General features: G+C 31.4%; 1 protein-coding gene across 2 annotated transcripts in view; it reads left to right on the top strand.

Annotated features, from left to right (window-relative positions):
* LOC148313876 (kinesin-like protein KIF21A) overlaps positions 1 to 20,313 on the top strand; it is a 129,754-nt gene extending 109,441 nt beyond the window's left edge. Inside the window, exons 18-26 of one of the 2 annotated variants that reach the window (XR_015837338.1) lie at positions 7,770 to 7,923; positions 8,726 to 8,837; positions 9,669 to 9,852; positions 10,006 to 10,170; positions 10,408 to 10,528; positions 12,373 to 12,546; positions 13,839 to 14,038; positions 15,906 to 17,337; positions 19,248 to 20,313. Coding sequence is in view for 1 of the 2 variants with exons in the window: in XM_088257630.1 (XP_088113756.1) it covers positions 7,770 to 7,923; positions 8,726 to 8,837; positions 9,669 to 9,852; positions 10,006 to 10,170; positions 10,408 to 10,528; positions 12,373 to 12,546; positions 13,839 to 14,038; positions 19,248 to 19,317 (1,180 nt within the window). In the remaining variant the exon portion in view is untranslated. The remainder of the gene's footprint in view (positions 1 to 7,769; positions 7,924 to 8,725; positions 8,838 to 9,668; positions 9,853 to 10,005; positions 10,171 to 10,407; positions 10,529 to 12,372; positions 12,547 to 13,838; positions 14,039 to 15,905; positions 17,338 to 19,247) is intronic. The other variant, XM_088257630.1, reaches the window with a different exon arrangement.
* Positions 20,314 to 25,384: the final 5,071 nt, after the last annotated feature.

Below are 25,384 nucleotides of genomic sequence, written 5' to 3'. Positions count from 1 at the left end.
GAAACATCTTTTAACAAATTTCTGAACATACACTAAAGTGATGTTATATTGTAGTTATATGATATAGAATTATATCGCACAAAAATAATTACAATTGATACAATATTGCTTTCACAAAGATTTTTTTTAATTAAAAAATTCATATTTTTAATGAATAATTTCAATGAATATTAAACATTTATTTAAATACAGGGTGGAGCAATGGGTATTGACAGTTTTTGGAGTGTTATTATGGATATTTACTTATGAAACGACCAAAGTCGAAAAAATATATTTTTATTACACATATAATGCAGTTTTATTACATTTGTTTGAGAAACGTAGTAGTAATTCAAAAGACATTATTTTTTTTTTTAAATTACCCGTACAACTGCGTTAAATGTGCAATTAAAATGTGTTTTTTATCTAGATCATTTCATTACGATATCCATAATAACACTCGCTCACTTGACGATATAGAATTGCATGATGTTCACATTATACTAATGGTAAAAACTAACTTCATTAATTGATTCGGCAGTCATTTTGTGGTAAAATCTATCCATTTTGAATCTAAGTTTTACTTAGTTAATACCAGTATTTCTTAAAAATGTAATAACTAATGTCACCATCCAACAGACACTCTGGCAACCTTTCTTAAGACATAACATGAAATGCAAAATAATAAATAAATAAATTATTGTGATGTCTCCATAATTCGCAATTATATAAAAAATATGTACAGTAGAACCCCTCTCATCCAACCTTGGCTGGTTTGCCACTACGTTTGATCCAACCATGATCTAACTCAATGATCCGCAACCTTTTCTCACCTACGACCCACCAAAATTCTTCCTATAATTCACAAAAAGCTAAAATATATATACCGTTGAAAAATTATTAGTTTTAATTATTTGTAAAAATTATTTATTATTACGGTGTTTGAAAATGATGCGGAATGCATCGAAACACGTGTCACGGTAGATTTTAAGAAATAGTGGTACATATTTACTAAGTAAAACATTAAGTAAAAATTAAAATTTATTTATTTATAATAATTAAATAGACAATACATATAATGAAAAATAATTTGTCATTTTTACTTATTTATTTTTTTTACAAAAATGTTAATAAAATTAGTATATAACCACTCACCGAGATTTTTACGTCTACCGGTTTCGAGACGTACCCGTCTCTTCGTCAGGACAATCACTAACACAGCATGCAAACAATACTACCCTTCACCACCATAGCACCATTTACACACTCAAAACTACACAAAATGTCTAACACATGCGATTTTTGGTCGACCCGAAGACCAACATGCACTATAGTTTTCAATACAGACATGCGTTACGAGCCGAGGTTAAACGTATATTAGAATTAGACTAGGAATCGAATCTACTTATATACTTGTAGGATGAGAGGAGTGGGGGGGGTTCGAATTGGATATTGACGAATCGTGTTTAATCGATGTCGAATCAAACAATGGACTATATGTAAAATTTATTTGATTGTTAATTAGAGGAATATTATTTTTAAGTGCTTTCCTAATATAAAAAATCTCCATATTATTTAGTTTTAACCCTTTATTATTAGTGTTTAATATTTTTACTCCCGTGTCTTTTTTGAAGACGTGATTTGATTCTATGAGGTCCAAGACGAGGATTCCAAGACGTGATTTGATTCTTTGATTCAATTTGTCATTGTATATTAAATACATAATAAAAAAGAATAAAATGTATATTGCTCTTTTTTAATTATAAAAAGTTTTTTGTGGTTCATTGCAATATTTTCAACATCGAGAACAATACATATAGTAATTTTTTTAATTCAGAGATTGTTTATTGTATTTCAAATCCGTATTCTTCTGTATTAAATAAATAATCCAACATTTTTTTGCATTCCGACTATTTAGAGAGGTTCTGCTGTACTTAGTATTTCAATCAATTTTGGTTCTCAATTATTATTGGGACAGAAAGGTCACCATTGCATCCAGTTGTAAATAACAAGGTTCTCAATAAACAAGGACAATTTATAAAAAAATATACCTCCCACTCATTTCCTAAACTTTTTTTCTCAATACATTAGCTTAGCTATGTTGTAAACAATTTCAGCATGAAAAATATATAGGTGGGTATGTTTTTAATGCACCATTTTAAATGAAAAACAAAGTCAAATGGTTTTCCTCATCAAATGCATTGAGAGTTACTGTGATGTAGATTATTTAATATATTTTTCTGTAAATATTTATTATCATTTATTTGTTTTTAATGTTATGGTTAAACTTTCCTCTTTGTGTGATATATGTATTTATATAATATTATTATTTTATCCATCAAATTCAAAACATTTTAAGTGGTATTTTTTTTAAATTAAAAAAAATATAAATTTACATAAACAACATTGACACATTTAAAACTAATAAATTATCGGGTAATTTTCAAAATACATGTAATTATAATTGATTCAAATAATGTTTTTAAATGTTACATTGGAATCCAGATGGATTAAACACTGTTTTCATTGTGTATAAAAATGCAAATGTAAGTGTTCAAAATCTTAAATCTCCCAAAGTTATTCACCGATTTGAACATGCACTTTTTTTTATTTATCTCTATGAATAATTTTTTTGATTGCTTTGGAATTTTAACACTATGTTACATAAGTCCTGGTACAACCAGTAAAATAGGAAATAAGGTTAAAAAATACACCCGCAATGACATACTGATAAACACACATTAACATTATTTAGCAGAACAACTATAAAGCCAGAATACATAGTTGATTCATTTAGCTTGGCTAAATAGCTATAAATGCCAACAACTAATGAAAACCTCGTTTTAGCCAATTTATATGTTGAAAGCCATTTTTAAGAATTTTTAGCAGACCTACATAGTGTATAATGTTGTGTCAAGTTGTGGTCCCGTGGTTAGTGTCGCGGACTCTTGAGTCAGAGTTTCTCGGTTCGAACCCACTCTACCACAATTTGATACCTATTTCTAATAATGAGCCGTTTAGGCTCACAGAAATAATATGAAATTGAACCAAATAAAATAAATTTCAAAAACTGTAAATAATTAAAATCATTTTATTTTAAATACATCCGCTATATATTTATTCTGCATAATATAATCATCTCTTTTTATCTTATTTGTTTATATATTTTTTTATCTATGTATATTTTTTTGTCAAATACTTCACTTTCACCAGCCTACCATAATCTTTTTCTACTATTATATGTGTTCTATAACTATATATTTAATATTTTTATCTTATTTTCAGTATTTAAGCATCTTCAGTTTTTTTTAAAGAAATATTTCTGGTCTAATTTTAAAAGCATTTATCAGGAAAATATCATTTGCTAACATTGTTTTTTTTATATTACACAATGGCATATTAATGCTTTAATTTTTTATTGTTTACTTTAAAATAAAACCTATGAAATCTTACAAACCTATTATGTACTATACTGTTATTTATTTAAGAAATAAAAAAAACTTGTATGTATGGAATAATATATGGAAGTGAGCCATGGGGTTAACAAAAGAAGGATATATGATATAAACATACTGAATACACTCAAATTGCGATCTTTTGGATGAATGTGTGACAATATGAAGTATGTTACGTGTTCAAATGGTGATATAAGAAAATAATGCAATGCTGAGATAAGTATTAGTGATTAAAAAAGAAAGGTGTCTTGAGATGGTTTGGCCGTGTGAATCAGATGAATGAAAAAAAAAGTAAAATAAATTTATGAAGCGAATGTGGTTGGTAAGCAGAGGAAGCCCGAAGAAAACTTGGCATGATCAAATATTTCAAATAGTTGAAAGTGGTCAGGTCAGGAGTCGTTATAATCAGGCCGTTATGTATGAGGAGATGCATGAATGTGGAAGCGGCAAACATTGTTTGCAAAGACAGATTGGTGTGGCGTTCTGTTCTCTCCGCCTACTCCTATAGGAAAGCGGCATGATGGTTAGCTATTTAGTTAAAGAAAAAAACATAACTTTCGCCTTTTTTATGATATCTTCTGATGTTTTCCTGGGAAATGCATGATGTATTAATAGTAACAAAGACATAAAAAATGTTTTTTTTAAATATTTATTTGTTTTATTCTTTTAATTTATTAATTTTACAGTCTTATTACCAGACCAGTTTTATTTCTAATTTTACTTAATGTTTAACGTTTAAAAGCCAGCTGAATAATACAATAAAACTTTTCTGTTGTGTTGTATTTACTTACATATTGTTCATTTTGAATCATTTTCTTGGGATGACTGCATTCTTAGAATCATTTCATATGTTGTGAATATACATATTTGTGGGGTTTTTTTTTCACAAAAACTATCTAAAAATATCAGGTTATTTGAATTATTATTTAAAGAGTTCACATAATTTAAAAGTTATCCAGTTCTAAAAAACAAAACAGAATCAATAAAATATGTGTCCGGCTTGTGGTCCCGTGGTTAATGTCGCGGACTCTTGAGTCAGAGTTTCTGGGTTTGAACCCACTCTAACGCAATTTGATACCTATTCATAATAATGAGCCGCTTAAGCTCACAGAAATAGTATGAAATTGAAGTATTTTTATAAACAATAAAAACACAAATATTTCTCTCTTTTTTTTAATATTAAAAAAAGTAACCGAATACAAAGTAAAATAAAATGAGTCCTACTTTTATAATAAAAAAAACAGCAAAAAATGGAAATATGTCACTAGGTCGTAAGAATTTTCAATGTATTCCAATAAAAAGTTTCAAGTGACAACTGTCAAGCTCAGATCGGTTGTTTGTTATGTTATATGCCCTGTCCATATACACTGCTCGTTCAAAAGCATTAAATGGTTAAAATGCATGTGGATTAGTGAGGTGATTGCCATAAGACTAAAAACTGCATAAATACCAGGCAATGAGAATACAACACAAAAAAATTCAAAGAGTGTCAATGCTACTTTTGACAATTCACAAAATCAATAATGGGTAGAATTGGTGAATGTTACAAGTGTGTAAAGTGATCACTTAAACCAGCCTATGACGGTCGTCCAAATGCCCAGACTTCCATATTCTTCTTCATCTTTGATGGGATGTCAAAAAATAATTCACACTGTTTTTACTCTAACTTCAGGCACTTACTACTTACTCATCACACTTAATGCAACTGAGCGTAAAGAGCGCATTTTTTAAAAATATAATAAATTAAATCATTGGAGACCTCAAAATACCCGTTTTTTTTATTTATTACTGTAAAAATATAAACAAACCTTTTAAAAATGTGTATAAAACGAGGGTTCATTTATTTCAATATTTTTTCTCACAATACATACATTTCATGAAGGTAGCTGCTAATAGTAAAAAATTCCTCTTTTTAACCATATATTGCTCACTCATTTCAAGAACGTCATAAATAAAAAAACTTGATTTCTCAGGAGAATGTTTTTAAAGTTTTAAAATATAATACAATATATCAAAATTAAATATCAATCCACATATCGAACTTTTTACTGTGCAACAGATCTTTTTAGGTAAAACCTGAAGGTTTTTTCTCCATTTGAAAAATATTTAGTATATTTGCAAAAATAATTGAACAATACCTTTTCTTCAAAATGCAAAAACAACACTTTTTTTTGCCCTATGGCGGATAAATATTAAGTTAAAAATATGTCATATTATTTTTTGACATCTCATCAAAGATGAAGAAGAATATGGAAGTCTGGGCATTTACGGGGCTTACGACCGTCATAGGCTGGTTTAAGTGATCACTTTACACACGTGTAACATTCACCAATTCTACCCATTATTGACAACCACACTACTCAAATTCTTGGAAGTTCTATATATATGAACCAATTTAGAAACCTTGTTCATGAACCACTAGAACTTCACCAGAGACATCTATTGTTGAGATGTAAAGAAGCTTTTTATTAAGCAGAAACTCTTATATTAGTATGTGAGATCCGAATCCTGGATTATAATCTTACCAATAGATGTCTCTAGTGAAGTTTTAGTGATTCATGAACAAGGTTTCTAAATTGGTTCATATATATAGAACTTCCAAGAATTTGAGTAGTGTGGTTGTCAATAATGGGTAGAATTGGTGAATGTTACACGTGTGTAAAGTGATCACTTAAACCAGCCTATGACGGTCGTAAGCCCCGTAAATGCCCAGACTTCCATATTCTTCTTCATCTTTGATGAGATGTCAAAAAATAATATGAAAATAACTCCTGTAATTGGAGATAATCCAGATTTTGTGAACAAGTATTTGGACAAACTCAAAATGTTGTAAAAATATGTCGCTTTTGCGGGGATATAGTACATTTTCTAGGCATTTCGAAAACATGCACAACTGAAAATTGACGATTTTTTATTTGTGACGTTCTTGAAAGGAGTGAGCGATATATCACCCACGAAGTAACATGCAGCAAATCTTTATTTTCAATTAATGCATAAATAAATCTTCCAAATTTTTAAGTAATTTGGCTGTCAATCATGGGTAGAATGGTGAATGTTTTTTTTTTTTTTTTCGGTAATTGTACAGCTTTACATTAAGAAATATAATAATAATAAAATAGTTACATTAACAATAATAAACATTACATGCTCATCAAGTGGTATATTCAAGTGTATAGTATAAAAAAAAATTACATTACATTAACAAAAACAGTTACATTAATAATAATAAAGCTAATCAAACAATTCCACATTTATGTTACACAGTGTATCAAGTGATCACTTAAACCACCCAACGGCCACGGTGCTGGAGGTTCCGGGTTAGATTCCCAGTGAGATCTTAATATATATGTGTCATTTTTCTCTGTTATATTTATATTAAATCACCTTTAACTCTTATCATATGAAATACACCTATAGTTAAATTTGCAAAAGTTATGAATAAGAGATCTATTGTCCACTTCCATAGTGTAATGGTCAGCACGCTCGGCTACTGTTCTGGAGATCCCGGGTTCGATCCCCAGGGAGGGTCAAATAAATATAAGTGATTTTTTCACTCTTATATTTATTTAATATTACCCTGGACTGGTACGTGAAGCGGAGGACTGATTAACTTTCCTTCATGTGTTAGTGATCAAGATACCACTGCGTTTATATAATGCAGTGCCCTATGCACCATTGGGGTGTGGATAAGGGTTAGAGAGAGAGAGAGATCTATTGCAGAGACATCTCTTAGGACAATCATAAAATACAAATATTATTTTTTGACATCTCATCAAAGATGAAGAAGAATATAAAAGTCTGGGCATTTACGGGGCTGACGACCGTCATAGGCTGGTTTAAGTAATCACTTTACACACGTGTAACATCCACCAATTCTACCCATTATTGACAACCACACTACTCAAATTCTTGGAAGTTCCACAAATATGAATCAATTCTGAAACATCATTCTTGAATCACTAGAACTTCACTAGAGACATCTATTGTTGAGATGAATAATAACATACAAACTAAGATATGCGTACAAGGTATTAAATTAACTTAATAATGATTAAATCCACAATTATTTTATCTTCCAAAACTATAAATCCAAATTAATTATTAAAATGCACCCACATTTCTTCTCCTTTTATTTTCATAAAGAAATAAGTATATTTAATTTTCAAAAACATTCATCTTCTCAATAAACGATCACGGGGCAGTATAACATCTCATAAAACGATTCACAATGAACATTGGCTTGAAGTTTAAACATTAACGTAACATTTCCGCGTTGGCCGCCTAACATGCCCGTGCTTGTGAACTAATAATGCTTGGCGCCCACTAACCAATCAGGGACGCGGGTTTGGACTCCGCCACGCCCCCCGGCTCCCCGCCGGCCAACCGCAGAGCGGGGAACAGAGACGACAACGTGTTCAGCCGACTCACTGGCAACACCATCCAGCCGGATCACTCTGTCGGAGGCGTTATTAAGGAGTTTGTCAATAAGGTAACATTAAAATATCTAAAAATGTTTATTCACTTTAAATTTAGACTTTCCGGGAGTACAATAATTGATGTGAGTGGGTTCTTTATACATGAAAAAAAATTCACAAAATCTATGTATTACGAAGATAGAAATTATGTAAAAATAATAAATTAAAAAATAATAATAAAAAACACATGACAAAATTATAAACCAATATCCACAGATGTCATTGCTATACAAGTTATATCATACCAACTGACAGATGGACTTTGACGTTCATGAACACCAATATTCCTTTGAGGAAAATTCGCACCGACGTTCATTTATGTCCATACTTTTTTTTATGGAGACTCGTAACAAAGTATGATTTTATTCTAAAATTTAAATTCTAAAGAAATCATATTTTTTTTATTATTCCAAGCAAGACTATATTATAACCCAATCACTATTTTTTTTTTTAATATTTCTTTTAATTGTTAATCCATTTTCATTTAATGGTATGTGTAAATACGCCACGTTTTAAGCAAAGTACAATCTAAAAAAAACAATTGATCTTGGAACCCTGCAAATATTGTATATACTTACCTATGATGAGTACATGAGATACATTAAAATTGTGTCAATTGTGTGGGTTAACTAGAATACTATTTTTGAAGTAAATTGACACTGAAAATGTCACCCTCGAATTCACTTCTAAAATGTCGTTACTTTGAAGAAAAAAAATCATTTGTGATTAATTTCTTCTTTATTATTTTTGCATATTTAAATTTTGTTTATTTCAACACTTTTCTTCTATTTCTATTCTTTATTTGGTTTCCCTCAGAGCCAATCAGTCGACCGCGCCTTATTACACTGCACCCACATTGCAGAAGGACACAATAGTGCCGTCCTTTCTCTTCACGCCACGGAGGACCTACTCTTCAGTGCTGCCGCTGGTAACTACACGTGTCTCTTAAATATGCACTCTGATTATAATTAAACTTCAACTGCACAAAAAAAAACTTTATAGAAATGGTTCATGTCACAAAATTATAGTGCCAGCTCGCTTATTTGAATGTAAATCGTGCAGTGGGTCATTCGGATTAGGAAATCGTTCAGATCATTGAGTGTTTTGAGAAAAATGAGAGAGAAAAAGGATATCTCGGTGTATGAAAATGCTCTGTATTTCACATTTTTATTTAGAAACAGAATGAACAATTTCAAAATTTTATTGCATCCTTTGCATCCTCCCAAGTCAGATTCGCATCCCGAAGATCAGACAAGAACTGCCGATGAATTGTCAGCAGTGGTCGTCCTGGGCAGCGCGAACCTAATACCGTGTAAAAGAGGCAAACTTGATATGGGCTCTCAGGAGGCATGCGGAGTATGTACTACTATAAGAATATTAGGTGTGTGGTGGTTTGACTTTGTGAGGAATGAAGAGATAAGGCGGAGGATGCAGGAAATCTTGGTTACAACTGTCGTCAAGATAAGGCAATTCAGTTGGCTTGGCTATGTAGCCAAGCCAACTGAATTGCCTTATCTTGACGACAGTTGTAACCAAGATTTCCTGCATCCTCCGCCTTATCTCTTCATTCCTCACAAAGTCAAACCACCACACACCTAATATTCTTCGTAGACACCTGTTCTCAAAGCTAAGTGCAGGGCTGCTCTGGGCCTTTGTAAGGTGCCATGTTTCATAACCGTATAAGAAAACAGGAGCAATGCAGGCATATCCATACTCTTTGAAAGGTATGGTCCTTCTCTCAATGTTTTGTCTTTTTCAGATCGTACAGTGAAAGTTTGGGATCTAACTACAGGAAGCGTCCAGCATACTCTGGTCGGTCACCCCAACAACGTAGTGGCAGTCCGCTACGATCCGATCACACGCCTCGTGTTCAGTGTGTCTGGTGCTTATGTCAGGGTTTGGGATCTGCGCACCTCTCCTGTTAGAGCTATCAAGACTCTGTGGTGAGTGTCCATTAAGATGATCTTATGTCAGTAATGTGTTAATAATATACATGTATACACAACATGTTTACACATCCTTCACAACTCATTTGATTTTTCACTCCCTTGATTTTCATTCTAGCTCATTTTAATGCTACATTCTTAATCTTACAGCTCTTCTGGTATTACGCAGAGCAGTATTGTGCCACTAGCCGCGGTGTCTCGATCAGTCCACCTTCCCGCCGGAGAGAGTCAGATATATGACATCATGCTGAATAAACAAGGGAGCACTCTTTACACCACGTCCAATGATAAAGTTCGAATCTGGGATCTGCGCACGTACGTATTACTTTTATTACATGAGACTCTCATCACTAATTTTTGTAAAAAAAAATATTAATGTGACATTGTGTACTTTTTTTTTACTAAAATGTTAGAATATGACCACTCACTAAGATTTTAGTTTACCGGTTTTAAGACGTACCCGTCTCTTTTTATAAAAAATAGTAAAAATGATAAACCAGTAAGTAAATGCTTTAAATATCAATAATATGACATATTGCAATTCGTTTGCAGGTTTGAGTGCACAAACAAGCTCACGACTGGTCACCAAGCTGCCGTCATGTGTCTGGCTGTTGGCCCGCTAACTGACGTGGACGATATAGTTGTCACTGGATCCAAAGATCATTACATAAAGGTATTGTATTTTTGTATAATAGTTTATAATCCGAGCATCTTGGAATGCATACGAATTTACGTACCAAATCATTTAGCCACATCGACCATTTGTTCGTAAGTGCAGAACCAATTGATTGGTCGGCTGAATAGCCAACCAAGAAAGGTAGATCTTTATTATGTTAAGAATTTTAGATTTAGTCATATTTTAAATACAGAAAAGAAACTAGAGTACTTTAGGTATATGAGAAGAGAGAAATACAAAGTATGTATGTAGTATGTATTTTATTACATGGCAAAGTGAACGATAAACACAGCATAGAAAGAAGACGTTTATCCTGGCGTACAAACTTGAGAAAGTGGTTCTACTGTAGCACTGAGTCGCTGTTTAAAGCGGCTGCAGAAAAAGTAAAAGTCACCATGATGTTTGCCTACCTTTGTGGCACAATAAGGAGAAGATTTAGGTAATTCGTCTTTTAAAAAGTAACTTGACATTATATTTTTTTCATTTTGTAGTTTTCTTCATGTTTTTTTTTTATAAGGCATTTAGATACATTGTGAAATAAATCATTAAATATACCCTTATTATCTAGATATCATATTTGTTGTTTTATTAAAATCCACGAGCTAGATTTTACTGTGAAATTACAAAAGCGTATCGTGAAAAGCCCTTACAAGGAGAATGAAGTCAGCTGCTGGTACAAGCTTTACATTATACAGCTAATGCAAATGAAATTATTCCTCGATTCAGTTGCAATAAACATAGCAGATTTCGAACATTGTAAACACTAAACAAAAATATAAATAATGTCCCCATGTTGCGCTTATGATGCTGACTTATTTTACTTGCAGCACTAGTGTTAACATTAGTTTCTGATTGCATACAAAGTAAGCCTTCAAACAAATTGTTTTGAATAACCATTTTCATTGTCTTATCTATATGACATGGTAATTCACATTGCTTACCGGTAATTTGATTAAGATTTAAAATATAGCACATTACATCCTTAAAAGTCACTCAAGTAACTTGCATGTAACTGAGTACATAATTACTCAAATCAGACATGCAATATTGTATTCTCATGTCTGTCTTTTATGTTATTATGGTCAGAATTACTTCTTATGATTTAAGATAATTGCATAATTACATCATAATATATTCATTTATAGCAATGATTAATGTCATTGTACGCAGTACTTTAAAATCATGTTAAATATCCACATTTTAAACTAGGTGGTACATAAATCTTTGGGCATTTAAAATCATCATACACTCTAATAAATTAGCAATTTGGCAATAACAAAAAATAATTAAAACAATAAACAAAACATATCAAAGTATCTACCTAACTATTGTACTATCAACCTCTACAATAAAAAAGTAATTTCATTTAAGTTTGAATTATATTATTTATCGATTCGGCATTAACTTTGTGGAATGACATGTTGATTATTTTTTAAAAATTAAACACTTGAATATACCACTTACTGAGTTTTATTTATATATACGACTAGTTTCAAAAACTTGCAGATGTTTTCATCTTCTGGTAAAAAAAAAAATATGAAAAAGAATTTTACTAAAAGATGAAAACATCGGTAAGTTTTCGAAACTAGTCATATATGAAAATAAAACTCATTAAGTGGTATATTCAAGTGTTAAATTTTTTTTTAATAAGTTTGAATTCACTCCATCCCAACTATCATCTTTGTAGACTTATCAACTTATCATCTTTGTGTTGGGGTTAGCTCTCCTCATCCTCAAGTTATCACTTTTTTTTTTTTTTTTTTTTTTTTTTTTTTTTTTTTATCACTGTTAAGAACGCCTGTGGATAAAGTAAAAGTGTTTTTTATCTTTTGTCTATTCAGGTGTTTGAAGTGCGCGGTGGAGCGTCGAGCAGCGCCGGAGTCCCCCGCCTGCACTTGGAGCCGCCCCACTACGACGGCGTACAGTGCCTTGCCCTGGGGGATGACACCCTCTTCTCCGGATCTAGGGACACGAGCATCAAGAGATGGCATCTCAGCTCCCAAGATGCTCCGCATGTAAGAAGTTAAACCTTTACTGCCTCATTCATTGTTTCAGCCTTTACTTTGTGAACTAAAACTACTTTATAAACTTGTTTATATTTAGAGCTGAAAATAGAAGCATAACTTTCGAAATTAGCCCTTTTAATAAAATTAACTCAAGTGGTAAAAAACAAGTGTTTTACTTTTACAACTTTACCATCTCATTCGAAGATTCTCTAAAGTGCAAAAGGAACACAAGCAATCAAGTTTTTTAGTTAAATTTTAAAATAAATCACATTTTTTATTGATATCGCAACAAAGATGAAGAAGAATTTGGAAGTCTGGGTATTTACAGGGATTACGATCTGTCATAGGCTGGTTTAGTAAGTACTTAATACAATTGTAACATTCAACATCTACCCATGATTGACATTTAATAAGAATTTGATAGCACTTGATTGTAAGTCTATGTAACATCTGTTCATGCTTCTTGACAAATTGTTGTCGGGCGGTTTTTTCATTGGCCCCGATCCTACTTATATTATACTACATAATTAGGATCATAAACTAATCACAAGTAACCACAGACCGGATTCCGATCTGTATAATGTTTTTTTACATCTTGCACTCTACGAAAAGTAAGTAAATAGAACGCTCATAAGCGTCTCTCGCTCTCTATTAACAGTATGTAAAAGATGCTTTTAAGTATTTTCCGCAATAATGTATTGATGCGGAACTTTATTTGCACATTAGAGTTTGTCCATACTTTTGTAAGGCTTAAATTGAATGTTTTGTTTCCACACTGTATACAATGCTCACAAACAACCCAATTCTGATCTGTACAATGTTTTTTGGTGTCTCGTGCTCTACCAAAAGTCAAAAGTATAAGCATCTCTCGTTTCCAACAACAGTATGTAAATGACGGTTTTAACCGGCTTGCTGCCATGAGCGTGTTAACACGTTCTCCAATTCCGTGCTCGCCAGGCCGGCCATACAAAATTAATGCGTAAACATTTGAGCTTGTCGCATGCCAATATCAAATCCAATAGACATATTTTTCAATTAGAATAGATAGAGACATCTATTAGGAAGTTAAAGAAATACTAAAATATTACAATTTACCGATATTATCAAAGTTACACTCATCTTTCAAAAACCTTTCACATTTTTGTTGAAAAAATCACGGCCTGCTGGGTACGGCTGTATTAAAACCTTCCGGCATTGAAAGGATTAAGCGTTTCCCGCAAACAAGGTGTTAACAAGCTTTGTTTCCACATTAAAGTTTGTGTATTCTTTTGGAAGGGTCTGATTGAATGTTTTGTTTACAGACTGTATACAATGCTCACAAGGGCTGGGTGATGGGGCTTGCGCTACTGCGGGGCGGGCGCCTCCTCGCCTCGGGCTGCCGCGGGGGGCAACTCAAACTGTGGGACGCGGCCTCCTGTCGCCTCCTGGCTCAGGTCAAAGGGGACACCTCCGCCATCAACGACGTGGCCACCAACTCCACACAGATATTTACCGCTTCCAAGTTAGTATCATCAGCACTCAATTATTCCTCGGTTGTTTGCATTTAGTCAACGGACTATTCTAGAACCCAAATTGAATATTGACTCTGGTTGTAAAATGTCAAAAGGAAGGTCTCAATTACTTTTATACCTTATTATCTAAAATAAATTTTCCATTAATACGTCTTCTCAAAAAAACTTAAATCTTACATTTGTGAGTACAGGATATCTTAAATAAAATTTATTATTGCATAAAGTATATCCATTTTATTTAAAAAATACTTTGATTTATGTCAATCAAAGGTAGCAATTTTTTTTACTATAATACAATAGACTTCTTTGCTCTAGCCCCCTTCTGCATAGTACTAAGGACTTAATATTTCAGAAAATGTAGGAAATCCCAAATCACTAGTATGCATTGTGAAATGAATGTTTGATTTTTATCTGTTTGATGTTATTTCGAATTCGTTTGAAAAGGCAGTTCAGTATATATATTGCAATAAATTACTAAGTCGATTTGTGTAAATTTATAACAACCTCGTTTTAATGGTTAAAAATTACTTGGTTAAATGGTTAGAACATTTTAAATTTAGTTTAATATTTCAGTTAGGGGTTCATCTGTTTTTAAACTTAAAACCACAATTTAAAAATATTGAAGCATTTAAATGTGGCAACTCATTTAAAACAATTTTTTCTGAGTAGAAAAAAATTTGCTCCGAAAATCCCTTCGGAATCATGGTCTAAAGATCATTTTTCAGTAAGTGATAACTCCTCTGCAACTTGTGCAACTATTGGCAGGTTGATTGTATTCGAATGTGAAATAATCAATTCTGATACTAACTTATTAACGGGAACACATAAATTGATGCACAGCATAATTTCAGTATCACACCGCACAACTGCCCTATAAGGTATGTAAGTCTTAGCAGAACCCGCTCTGACATGATCTAAAACTTGAGTCAATAGTTGATTTTGTCTCTTGTTTGATAAAATCATTGTAAATACATGATATCGCTCACTCCTTTCAAGAACGTCATAAATCAAAAATCGACAATTTTCATTTGTGCATGATTTCAGTATGCCCAGAAAATGTACTATATCCCAGCAAAAGAGGCATATTTTTAATTTAATATTTACCCGCTACAGGGCAGAAAGTGTTGTATTTACATTTTGAAGAAAAGGTATTGTTTAATTATTTTTTAAATATACTAAATATTTTTCAAATGGAGAAAAAACCTTCAGGTTTTACCTAAAACATCTGTTGCACAGTAAAAAGTTCAATAAGTAACTTGATATTTATTTTTAATACATTGTATTATATTTTTAAACTTTAAAAACGTTCTCCTGAAAAATCAAGTTTTTTTATTTATGACGTTCTTGAAAGGAGTGAGCGATATGTTAATGGAAATTATTTAAAAATATTGCATCTGAATGATTTCAATGCATTGATGCCTCCTAAATAATAAATGAAATTACGCGCTGAAATTTAGGTTTAGCAACTCGATTCGTAATATGTGACTATGACAGTCTATCAATAACAGTTCATGCGATATTGCTAAATCAATATCACGGCTTGTATTTGATATAGAAGGCACTGAACAGCATTCAATTTTATGATACATCATTCCATGAAATGTTTTGCTCACCTTCCTAAAGTAAAACTACTATTTTCTTTATACGATTTTTATATCACACCAATCATATACTTGCACTGACTTATTTGGTATAATATAATCATCATTCATTCCATACTCTGTACTTATTCATGTTGTTTCTTGTAATTTCAGTATTGGAAAGAATTGTTTACTAAATCGTAAGAAAATAATCCTTGACGATTGTTTTTGTTTAATTTGTCTCGTTATATATGACTGGGGTATTTTGGTTTTGCAGTAGCGGTGAGGTGAAGATATGGCGTTGTCCAATGGCGGAGCAATGAATCGTACCCGACCCTAATCCTAATCTAAATGCCAAATCCTCTCTCATTCCTTTTCACTTTTTCATTTACATTTCTTTGGTTTTGTGCTTTATCGCTTACTTGGCATACATTCTGTACACCCTCGCGCACTCTAGACCTTGGATTTATTTCGCTTCGTTTATCGCATGCTTGTTGAATTTAATAATCCAAATTATCAGTTTGGTTTTTAACCTGTTTTGGCATTGCCTTCAAGTATTTGTTGTAGATAATTTTTAGCATATTTTGTATACACTCCGTGCATTAATTATAGAGTCTACATATATATTTTCATATAAAATATAAAAATGTATTTATTTTTTATTCTTACACTATTTCTTCACTATTACGTATTACGTGTAATATTAAGCTGTCAATTGTATTAAAATACAATAAATTATATATACTTTTACTCAATCCATATAATTATTTGTATTTAAATTTCTGCTCTAGTATTCCAAGATATATACATAGATCAAACACTTTCTGAAAACTCACCTAAATCAAAATTTGAACAAAAAATAAATTTGTTTAATAAAACAATATTACATAAATGAATTGATGTTCTTATAAATTTTGACAAACATTGCAAGATGTCAGTGTTTATATCATACATTACTGAAATTTTGCATAATTTTTAATTAGGTCATTTTGCTATTAAGCGTGTAATTTAAACGGAAATAAGTGTCACGCTAATCATATTCTTATACACATATCTATTTGATGCTTTGATATGAGCCAGACCTATAATGAAGAACGTCAAAATCTTTCTTTGGCGAATGATTCCTGTCTACATTTTATTTTTAAAAATATGAAAGTATATTAATATCTTCAAATTATTTTTTAAAGTTACGATCAAATTTCTTAAATAAACCAGACTATATTTGACTAAAGACATTCATAAATGGTCAGTAATAATCATTACATACATATTTATAAAGGTGGATGGCTTTTTTTAAACGTGATTATAATTTACTTGTGGTCAGGTTTGGTAGGGTAGACTTAATTCTTTAAATGTGTCAGAAATAGATATGTATTGACCGTACAGTACAGTACAGGTCTTCAATCATAATAAGAACAGTCAATGTGTCACTGACTCAATATCAAATATACAAACTGAATTAACTGACCAAAATACGGAAATAGATACTGACCGCAAATGACTTCGATAATTATGTATTTTTCTTGTAAAATGAACCGTGATTGCGAGTTGAAATGATTTGCAGTTCTCGGTTTCTGGATTCGGTTAGTGTATGGCTCTTCCTGTTTGTGTGTATGCATGTCTCGCACATCACCTGGTGTTACCTCCACTACCTCAAGTCTTGTTGACCCCCCTCCGTGCATTTTGCCCCTCTGACAGTGTAACCGCAGGTTGTTATCATTTTACTATAATGTTTTCTGTGTGCCGCCTTGTCTTGTCCGCTTCCACTTCCGATCAACTTGAGAAACCTCATTTATCAATTTCAGAAATCTCATTTCGCTTTCGCTGAGGTCACTTCATAATATAATAATCACTTTCTTATATTTTTATGAAGTATGTACAAACCACTTTTCGCTGCCTGCAAAAAATTTTGAAATTACTTAATTTATTTTCGTTAATTGATTCGGCAGTCACTTTGTGGTAAAATCTATCCATTTTTAATTAATGTTTTACTTAGTAAATACCACTATTCCTAAAAATCTACTGTGACACGTGTTTCGATGCATTCCGCTTCATTTTCAAGCACCGTTTACGGTGGTTGAAAATGATGTGGAATGCATCGAAACATGTGTCACAGTAGATTTTAAGAAATAGTGGTATTTACTAAGTAAAACATTACTTAAAAATACTTAATTTATGCCTGCAAAAAAGCAATTTTCAAATCAATTTTCAAACCACGAGTATATGAAATATTAAGAAATTCATTTTCGTATATACTAGTACTGTCCGCCTCCGTAGTTAAATGGTCAGCACGCTCGGCCACCATTCTGGAGGTCCCAGGTTCGATTCCCAGCGGGGGGTAAATAAATATAAGCGTATTAATTGTTAAATCAAACACAGATTTTTTCAGCCTACTAAATTATATTTTATTGTTAAAAAACACACATGTATTAATATTGTGACAATTTTTTTGCCTAGTTATGGCATTTTTAAATGAATGTTTGAAAATGCCATAACTAGGCGAAACAATTGTCACAATATTAATTTTCATGTGTTTTTTAACAATAAAATACAACATTTTATTTAACAATTAAAACATTAATTAAAATGGAGTTCTACAAATTAAACGCCAAATAAATACATACAGTGATTTTTCACTCTAAAATTTATTCAATAGTACCAGATGTTGGGCAGGACACCTTCCTGAGCGATGGTCACGCAATGATTCTTTTAAACCATTTGACTCATGTGAAAATGTTAGAACCACGCTTCTGGCGTGCACACCACACCCGACCTATTATAAAAAACTTCGTATTACATATTTATCTACGCTCTTGCATGTTGATACTGCGCATTTACTGCATGCCATTTACAAGTTGTTTTGCCCTTATATCTAATTCATATTCTACCAATCCACCCGATTCATTTTTATTTCTTCTAATATCCATTACTCATTCATTACCACCGCAAAGCTTTTGTCATCACCGTCTAATTACGTTAATTCATAAAAGTCTGCGCTATTTGTGCTTACCAACTAATGTGTTTATTTATTTGTTATAATACTCACTGTTTAATCATTTTTTTAAATAATATAACTTTTTTTGCTTTAAACTTTTGATTCATTAAATTTAATAATTTTAATGACAATCCTTTTTGAACTTAATATTTATCAATTTGGCACAAACTTTGTGGAAAAACAGGATGATTTAATTTAACACTTGTGTATGGACACTTTTTAAGTTTATTAATGTAAACACCACTTGTTTCGAGGACATATTTAGTTCTCAAAACTAGTCGTGTTCACATTAAAAATTCTCTAATTAGTTACTCAAAGATCTGGTCCTTTACAAGTGTTTCATTTTTGTATTAAAATTTATCAATATATTTATTTCTCATTGTTTCATATCATCATCATTTATGTAATATTTGATGTGTTGCTAATAAAACATGATGTGTATAATTTTACATACTATTTCGATAATCGATTTTTCATTTTCCACAGTACCTTTTTTCAGTATTTGTGTTATAATTTCTCGTTCCATTGTTCGTGTAATTTGACTGTAGTTTCGTACAGAAAATGCCTATTTTATTTTTATTTATTTTTTTGTTTTTTTTTTTCCTAAATCCTGTGATTTTGCAGCGGGGGGAAGGTGAGATTTTGGAAGATCAACCCGGAGAAAATAGAAAATATCCTGGAGGGGGATAGCTGACAATTACCTAAACCCAGGTCACGGAGAGTCAACGAATGCTATCCTTCGTATTATAGCAAAAGATTGAAGTTTGCTATAAGAAAATAAATGTTTTTTCTCTAGTTATGTAGTGTAGAATTTTATCCAAAGACTTAACCGAATCGATCGATCGATACTTTCTGTTAGACAAAGAGATTGTGATAATATTTATGATAGAATCGTAGTGAGTTTGTTGTCAAAAGGCAGGAAGCACAGATTAGGGCCAAATCTTCGACATCTTCGAGACGAAACAGTTTTAGTAACCATCTCATTGTTTCCCGAGTTTTTTCAGACGCTCCGTTATAGGGAGTCATATCTATTGAACTTTGTACCAGTTTTATTAAATAACATATATTACCGAAGGAGTCCAAATATATATATGAGCAATTTACCAATATTTATAGTATATTTTTTTATGATAGATAGCAAAGCGTAGAACGCACTTTACCACGTTCATCCAGCTTTTTATTTTGTTATTATTATTAGATAATTCTCATATTTACATTACGTACATAAGAAATCAGTCCCAAATACGAGAGGCTAACAAATGTTAATCATTATATTTAAATAATTTAGTATACGTAAAATCTAAATTAGTAATATTATATAAAGCTTTTTAGCTTAGCGTTCAGCTATTTTCCTTCAATTCTTTGACATGACTTGAACAATGAGTATTTTTTTAATGTTTTTTATTAAAATTGGAAATGAAAAAATCCTTTTTCCTTGTACCTTTTTTAAAAATTTTATCAACCTTTAAAATATTTGTAATAATTTTGTTTTTGTATGAAATAAATGCAATGTTACATAAATATTGTAAATTATATTCATTCAAACAAAAATTTATTTACTGCATCATTTAAATCAATAAATAATTTTACATTATGTATAAGTACCTATATGCTAAATTTTACGGTGTTATAAGTTGACGCTTTGTGAATCAGTTTTTTTTATGACTCTTCCTTTACTTATAAATCTTTTTTTGAAGAACAAGATCTTATATGAATCTTTATAATATTTTTGAGAAAATATTCCTCGAACATTATTTTAATTTAAACTTTATTTGATCTTATTTTGTACCTGTTTTCTAAACTTTATTTAAACTACTTTAAGTAAAATTAAACTCTATTTTATAACTAGAGAATTTTATAAGTATAGAACTAAATAAAATGATCCCTCATAATTTATCGTCACCAACAATCCTACTTTAATTTTAATTTTTATTATTTAACCTTATTGATTAATAATTGTGTTTATTGACATTCCTACATTAATTATATCATAATTATTTTGTATTGTATGTTTCTCAAAACTATGCAATGCTACCTCGGCTGTCCAAACTTAAAACACAGTAAGCGACAATTTTTTGTAGTATGTTTTTTTTTGCATTTTTGGACTAAGTAGAATCTAATTAGTCCAAAAATGCAAAAAAAACGTACTACAAAAAAATGTCCCTTACTGTGTTTTGAGTTTGGACAGCCGACCTGCAATTGCATTTTAACAAGCATTCTTTGTTGTATGTATTCTGCTAGAGTATAAATATTTTTTGTTGAAATTTATGGCATTTATTTTGCTGATTTCAACTAGTTAATCGTTTGACAATAAGACAATACTATTTATATTACTAATTTATGATCTTAGTTTCAATTCTGAAACTGAAATATTAATTCACGCTGTGTATAAATTTCTTTAAATAACAAGTGTTTTTAAAAAAGGCTACGGCTTAAACCTGTTTTAGTTTTGTGTACAACAGATAAATGATAAAGATAAGTTGACGTTTTATAAAATACCATAAGTTTTTGTTTTTCAGATTAAAATTTAATTAAACAAAATTTATAACTATCTGTTTTGTAATTTAAATGATTAATGGGTAAATAAATAACATTAATATAGTAGACCAGAGATTCTTAACCTTTTTTCGCTTTTTCCATTATACAAGATATTTTATTTTCTATTTTACCATTTCTAAATGGTGTCAACATCCATCCTCACATTTTCTTTTAATAATTTACTGGAAATTTTTATAACCCTCCTAATTTTTGCTATCATAGAACCGTACTTTTTTGTCCTAAATTCATAAAATAGGACCCTAATCACTTATATAACTCTTGATATTAACTTTTGTCACTGACTTTGGGAATCAATATTACAACCTTCTCATTTCTAATAACCACGTTCATTCTGATTCAATTTGTGCCGTGTTTGTGAAAATTTCAAACCAATCCGTCTACTTCTTTTCAAGGCACCAATGTACGAAAACTGAATTTTTATGTATCGGGATATTCAGTTTCTTTAATTGGTATAAGTCAATATCAGAGCAGGCAAGAGGCTGCTTGCCGCCGTAAGAACGCAGACTTCTCACTCCTGGTCCAGACCCTTGCAAATCAATACTCCATACGCATAGTGGTCAGTTCAGTGATGAATTACAATCAAAACAATGTCACGATCAACTATCCTGTCATTTAAAATGTAAAAAGTAAATGGAGATATTACCATTACTATCTCTTAACATCCTTAAATATATTTGTAATATCTCCTTTAATTCTATACAGATATTAAAATTGAGAATAATACAAATTGTTTTATTTTGTTTTTTTTTCTTACTTTTAAATAAATTTCATTATCCTATTATTATTGCATTATTTGCTTTAAAATATTATTCATTAGTTTTAAATATAAACATGTAATTTTTTCTTATATTGTTAGCCAATACTTAAAATATAAAACTCAACTTATTTTTTCATTATTTGTATGTTAACTTCTTGGGCTGCAGTCATGACATGAGTGGCACAGCTGTATCCGTCAATTACAAAAATAATGTAAGCGTAATTACGCTTGCCACTCGTAACTCGCGACCTTTAATTTCACGACTGTTAACTAATCGTTTGCAGATAGTTTTTCTTAGGTTATTATGGTGATGTTTACGTTAATTGTCGGAGCATCCATCGTCTCCAGTCCACTGTCATAACACCATAATCACTTTAAAAAAGCTGTGTGCATTATATAATTTTATTTGAATATTTATATGTTTGCAGATCTTGTATAATAACATTTTTTGTTAAATTATTTACGTATTATAACTAGTCATGATTTTTTACATATTACACTTTATTGGGTTCTGTCCATTAGCTTTTAGCAATTAAATATTATCTAACTTATTTAGTAAACATATTTGTAATGTATTCAATCAACATCTCATTATTTCTTATGTAATTGAAATAAATAAATATAAAATATTCATTTATTTTTTTTATTTTCACCTTCATCTTACATAACGTGGGAATATGATCCCCGAATCCCGGAGGTCTTCCAATTCCATAGATCTCCATATTAGCAGCTTAGGGTTTTCTGGATTGAAATGAGATTTGTTATATCGCTCACTCCTTTCAACAACGTCATATATCAAAAATTGTTAATTTTCAGTTGTGCATGTTTTCGGAATGCCTAGAAAATGTACTATATCCCAGCAAAAGCGGCATATTTTTAACGTAATATTTACCCGCTACAGGGCAGAAATTGTTGTTTTCGCATTTTGAAGAAAAGTCATTGATTAATTTTTTTTTTAAATATACTTAATATTTTTCAAATGGAGAAAAAACATTCAGGTTTTACCTAAAATGATCTGTTGTACAATAAAAAGTTCAATAAGTGGCTCGATATTTATTTTTAACACATTGTATTATATTTTTAAACTTAAAAAACGATCTCCTGAATAATCAAGTTTTTTGATTTATGACGTTGTTGAAAGGAGTGAGCGATATGTTTATTTAAGTAAATTAAAGCGTTTATTGTAAGCATGCAATATCAATTGCATCTTCTAGTGGTACCGGAAGCATACAATGATGATGAAGGGGTGACGAATACACCAGCTTAATTACGAAGCAACATGCAATATAACAACAATAATGTCCAAATACCTGTTCACAAATCTGGATTATCTCCAATTATAGGAGTTATTTTTTGCCATCTCATCAAAGATGAAGAAGAATATGGAAGTCTGGTTATTTACGGGGCTGACGACCATCATAGGCTGGTTTAAATGATCAATTTACACACCAATAGATGTCTCTAGTGAAGTTCTAGTGATTCAAGAACAATGTTAGATTAGTTCATTTATATAAAACTTCCAAGAATTTGAGTAGTGTGGCTGTCAATAATGTGCAGAATTAGTGAATGTTACACGTGTGTAAAGTGATCACTTAAACCAGCCTATGACGGTCGTCAGCCCCGTAAATGCCCAGACTTTTCTTCATCTTTGATGAGATGTCAAATTATAATTTGAAAAATAATGTAGCAATCCTTATAAATTTTGTCACTTAAAGTCATTAACTGCAATACATATTTTTAGACAATAGAAGTTCATACAAATATAATCAATAAAATACCCATAATTGACAATAAGACAATGATTAAAGGCCTCCCACCAATTGTACATGTTTCCACTGATAATAAATAAAAATAAGAAACGTCTCCTACCCCGACACAACTCTAAAATTTACACTTATAGCTCACATACAGTGTCTGAATATGATGCGAGATGCATTGAATCACGTGTCAAATATATTTTGGTAATTACCGAGCAAAATTAAAACTTTTTAATTAATAGATATTACCACAAAGTGACTGCTGAATCAATTATTGTAATCAATAACAATGATTTTTTCAACAGATTTTTAGTATGCAACGAGAAAAGCAGAGAAGTCAGTGGATGATTCCATTCTTAAGAATTTTAAATAGGAAGCAGAGAAATTTACTGTTGAAGTCAGAGAATGTTCTTGAGAATGTAGCGCAGAGATGAAGCCAGTAAGATGAGTCTCTGTTGATGACTAATGAAAAGTGTGAGGCCCTTCCTTTTGAGTAATTTTGAGGGCCCAAGTAGGAAAGCAGCATTGGGCGCAATCAAGTGTATGTATATACATATATACATATTCTGTAAATAAAAATAATAAATTTGGACAATTTATATATCGCCATTTTCGTGCGATACTACTTCAAGGGTTCTGTAGGTACATTAGTTTGTATCTACTTCATTCTTTAAACCCTTATCCCCCCACCCAATGGTGCATAGGGCACTGCATCATATAAATGCAGTGTTATGTTGATCATTAACACATGAGGGATAGGCTGAGAGAATAGAATGCTATACCAATTTGACTTTGCAAACAGCATTTCCTCATATATTCTTCATCTTCAAACCCTCATCCACACCCAATGGTGATGTGCATAGGGCACTGCATCATATAAACGAAATGTTATCTTGATTGTTAATACATGAAGAAAAGGTGATCAGCCATGTGCTCCAGGTACCAGTCTAAGGTAATATTGAATAAATATTACAGTGAAAAAAATCACATATATTTATTTGACCCCCCCCCCCCGTGGGAATCTAACTCGGGCCCTCTAGTACCGTAGCCGAGCGTGTTGACCATTACACTCAAAGGCGGAGCTATTATAAATTTCATTAACGTTTTTATCATCATGAAAAGTATATAAATTCCAAAGTATTTTTCAATAAGAAAAATAAGGTATGATATTTTTATTCATCAGCTGTACCCGCACGCATCGCTGTGGCTGTCTAGTAGAATGGGAAAGAAAGAAAAGGGAAAGCAGACTATTCTTATGTTTTTATTATAACAATGTTTGTGGGTATACAATATTTTAGTAACTGTCAAGAAACACGCTGCTGCCATGAAAATTATGTTTAAGATTTCGTATCGCTGGTAACAGCGTAAGTTTGACAGTTGGCGCTACCGTTGTGTTTTTTTGTATTTTTTAATGCTTTAAATTGTTATAGGTGAAAAAAAACCTCTCGCAAATACCCAAACCACTACACCACGGAGCCGGACTATCTCTAAATTTGATAAGATGCATAGTATGGTTTCTAGTTGAACACCAACTTAATTTAACAGAAGGGAAGCAAGATGAAAGCGGATTACTTTTAACACAAATTTATTCAGTTCCAGAAAATTACAATCAAGAAATATTTAAGAATAATCGCGTGATTCTAATGCGAGAACAGTTGAAAGACGTGTCGATCGGAGGACGGGCGGTG

The sequence above is a fragment of the Brachycentrus maculatus genome, unplaced genomic scaffold, assembly GCF_059751285.1.
Source record: "Brachycentrus maculatus isolate JH-2025_06_01 unplaced genomic scaffold, ASM5975128v1 h1tg000005l, whole genome shotgun sequence".
Lineage (NCBI taxonomy): Eukaryota > Metazoa > Arthropoda > Insecta > Trichoptera > Brachycentridae > Brachycentrus > Brachycentrus maculatus.
The sequence above is the reverse complement of the archived record's forward strand: the minus strand, read 5'-3'. Positions and strand labels throughout refer to the sequence as shown.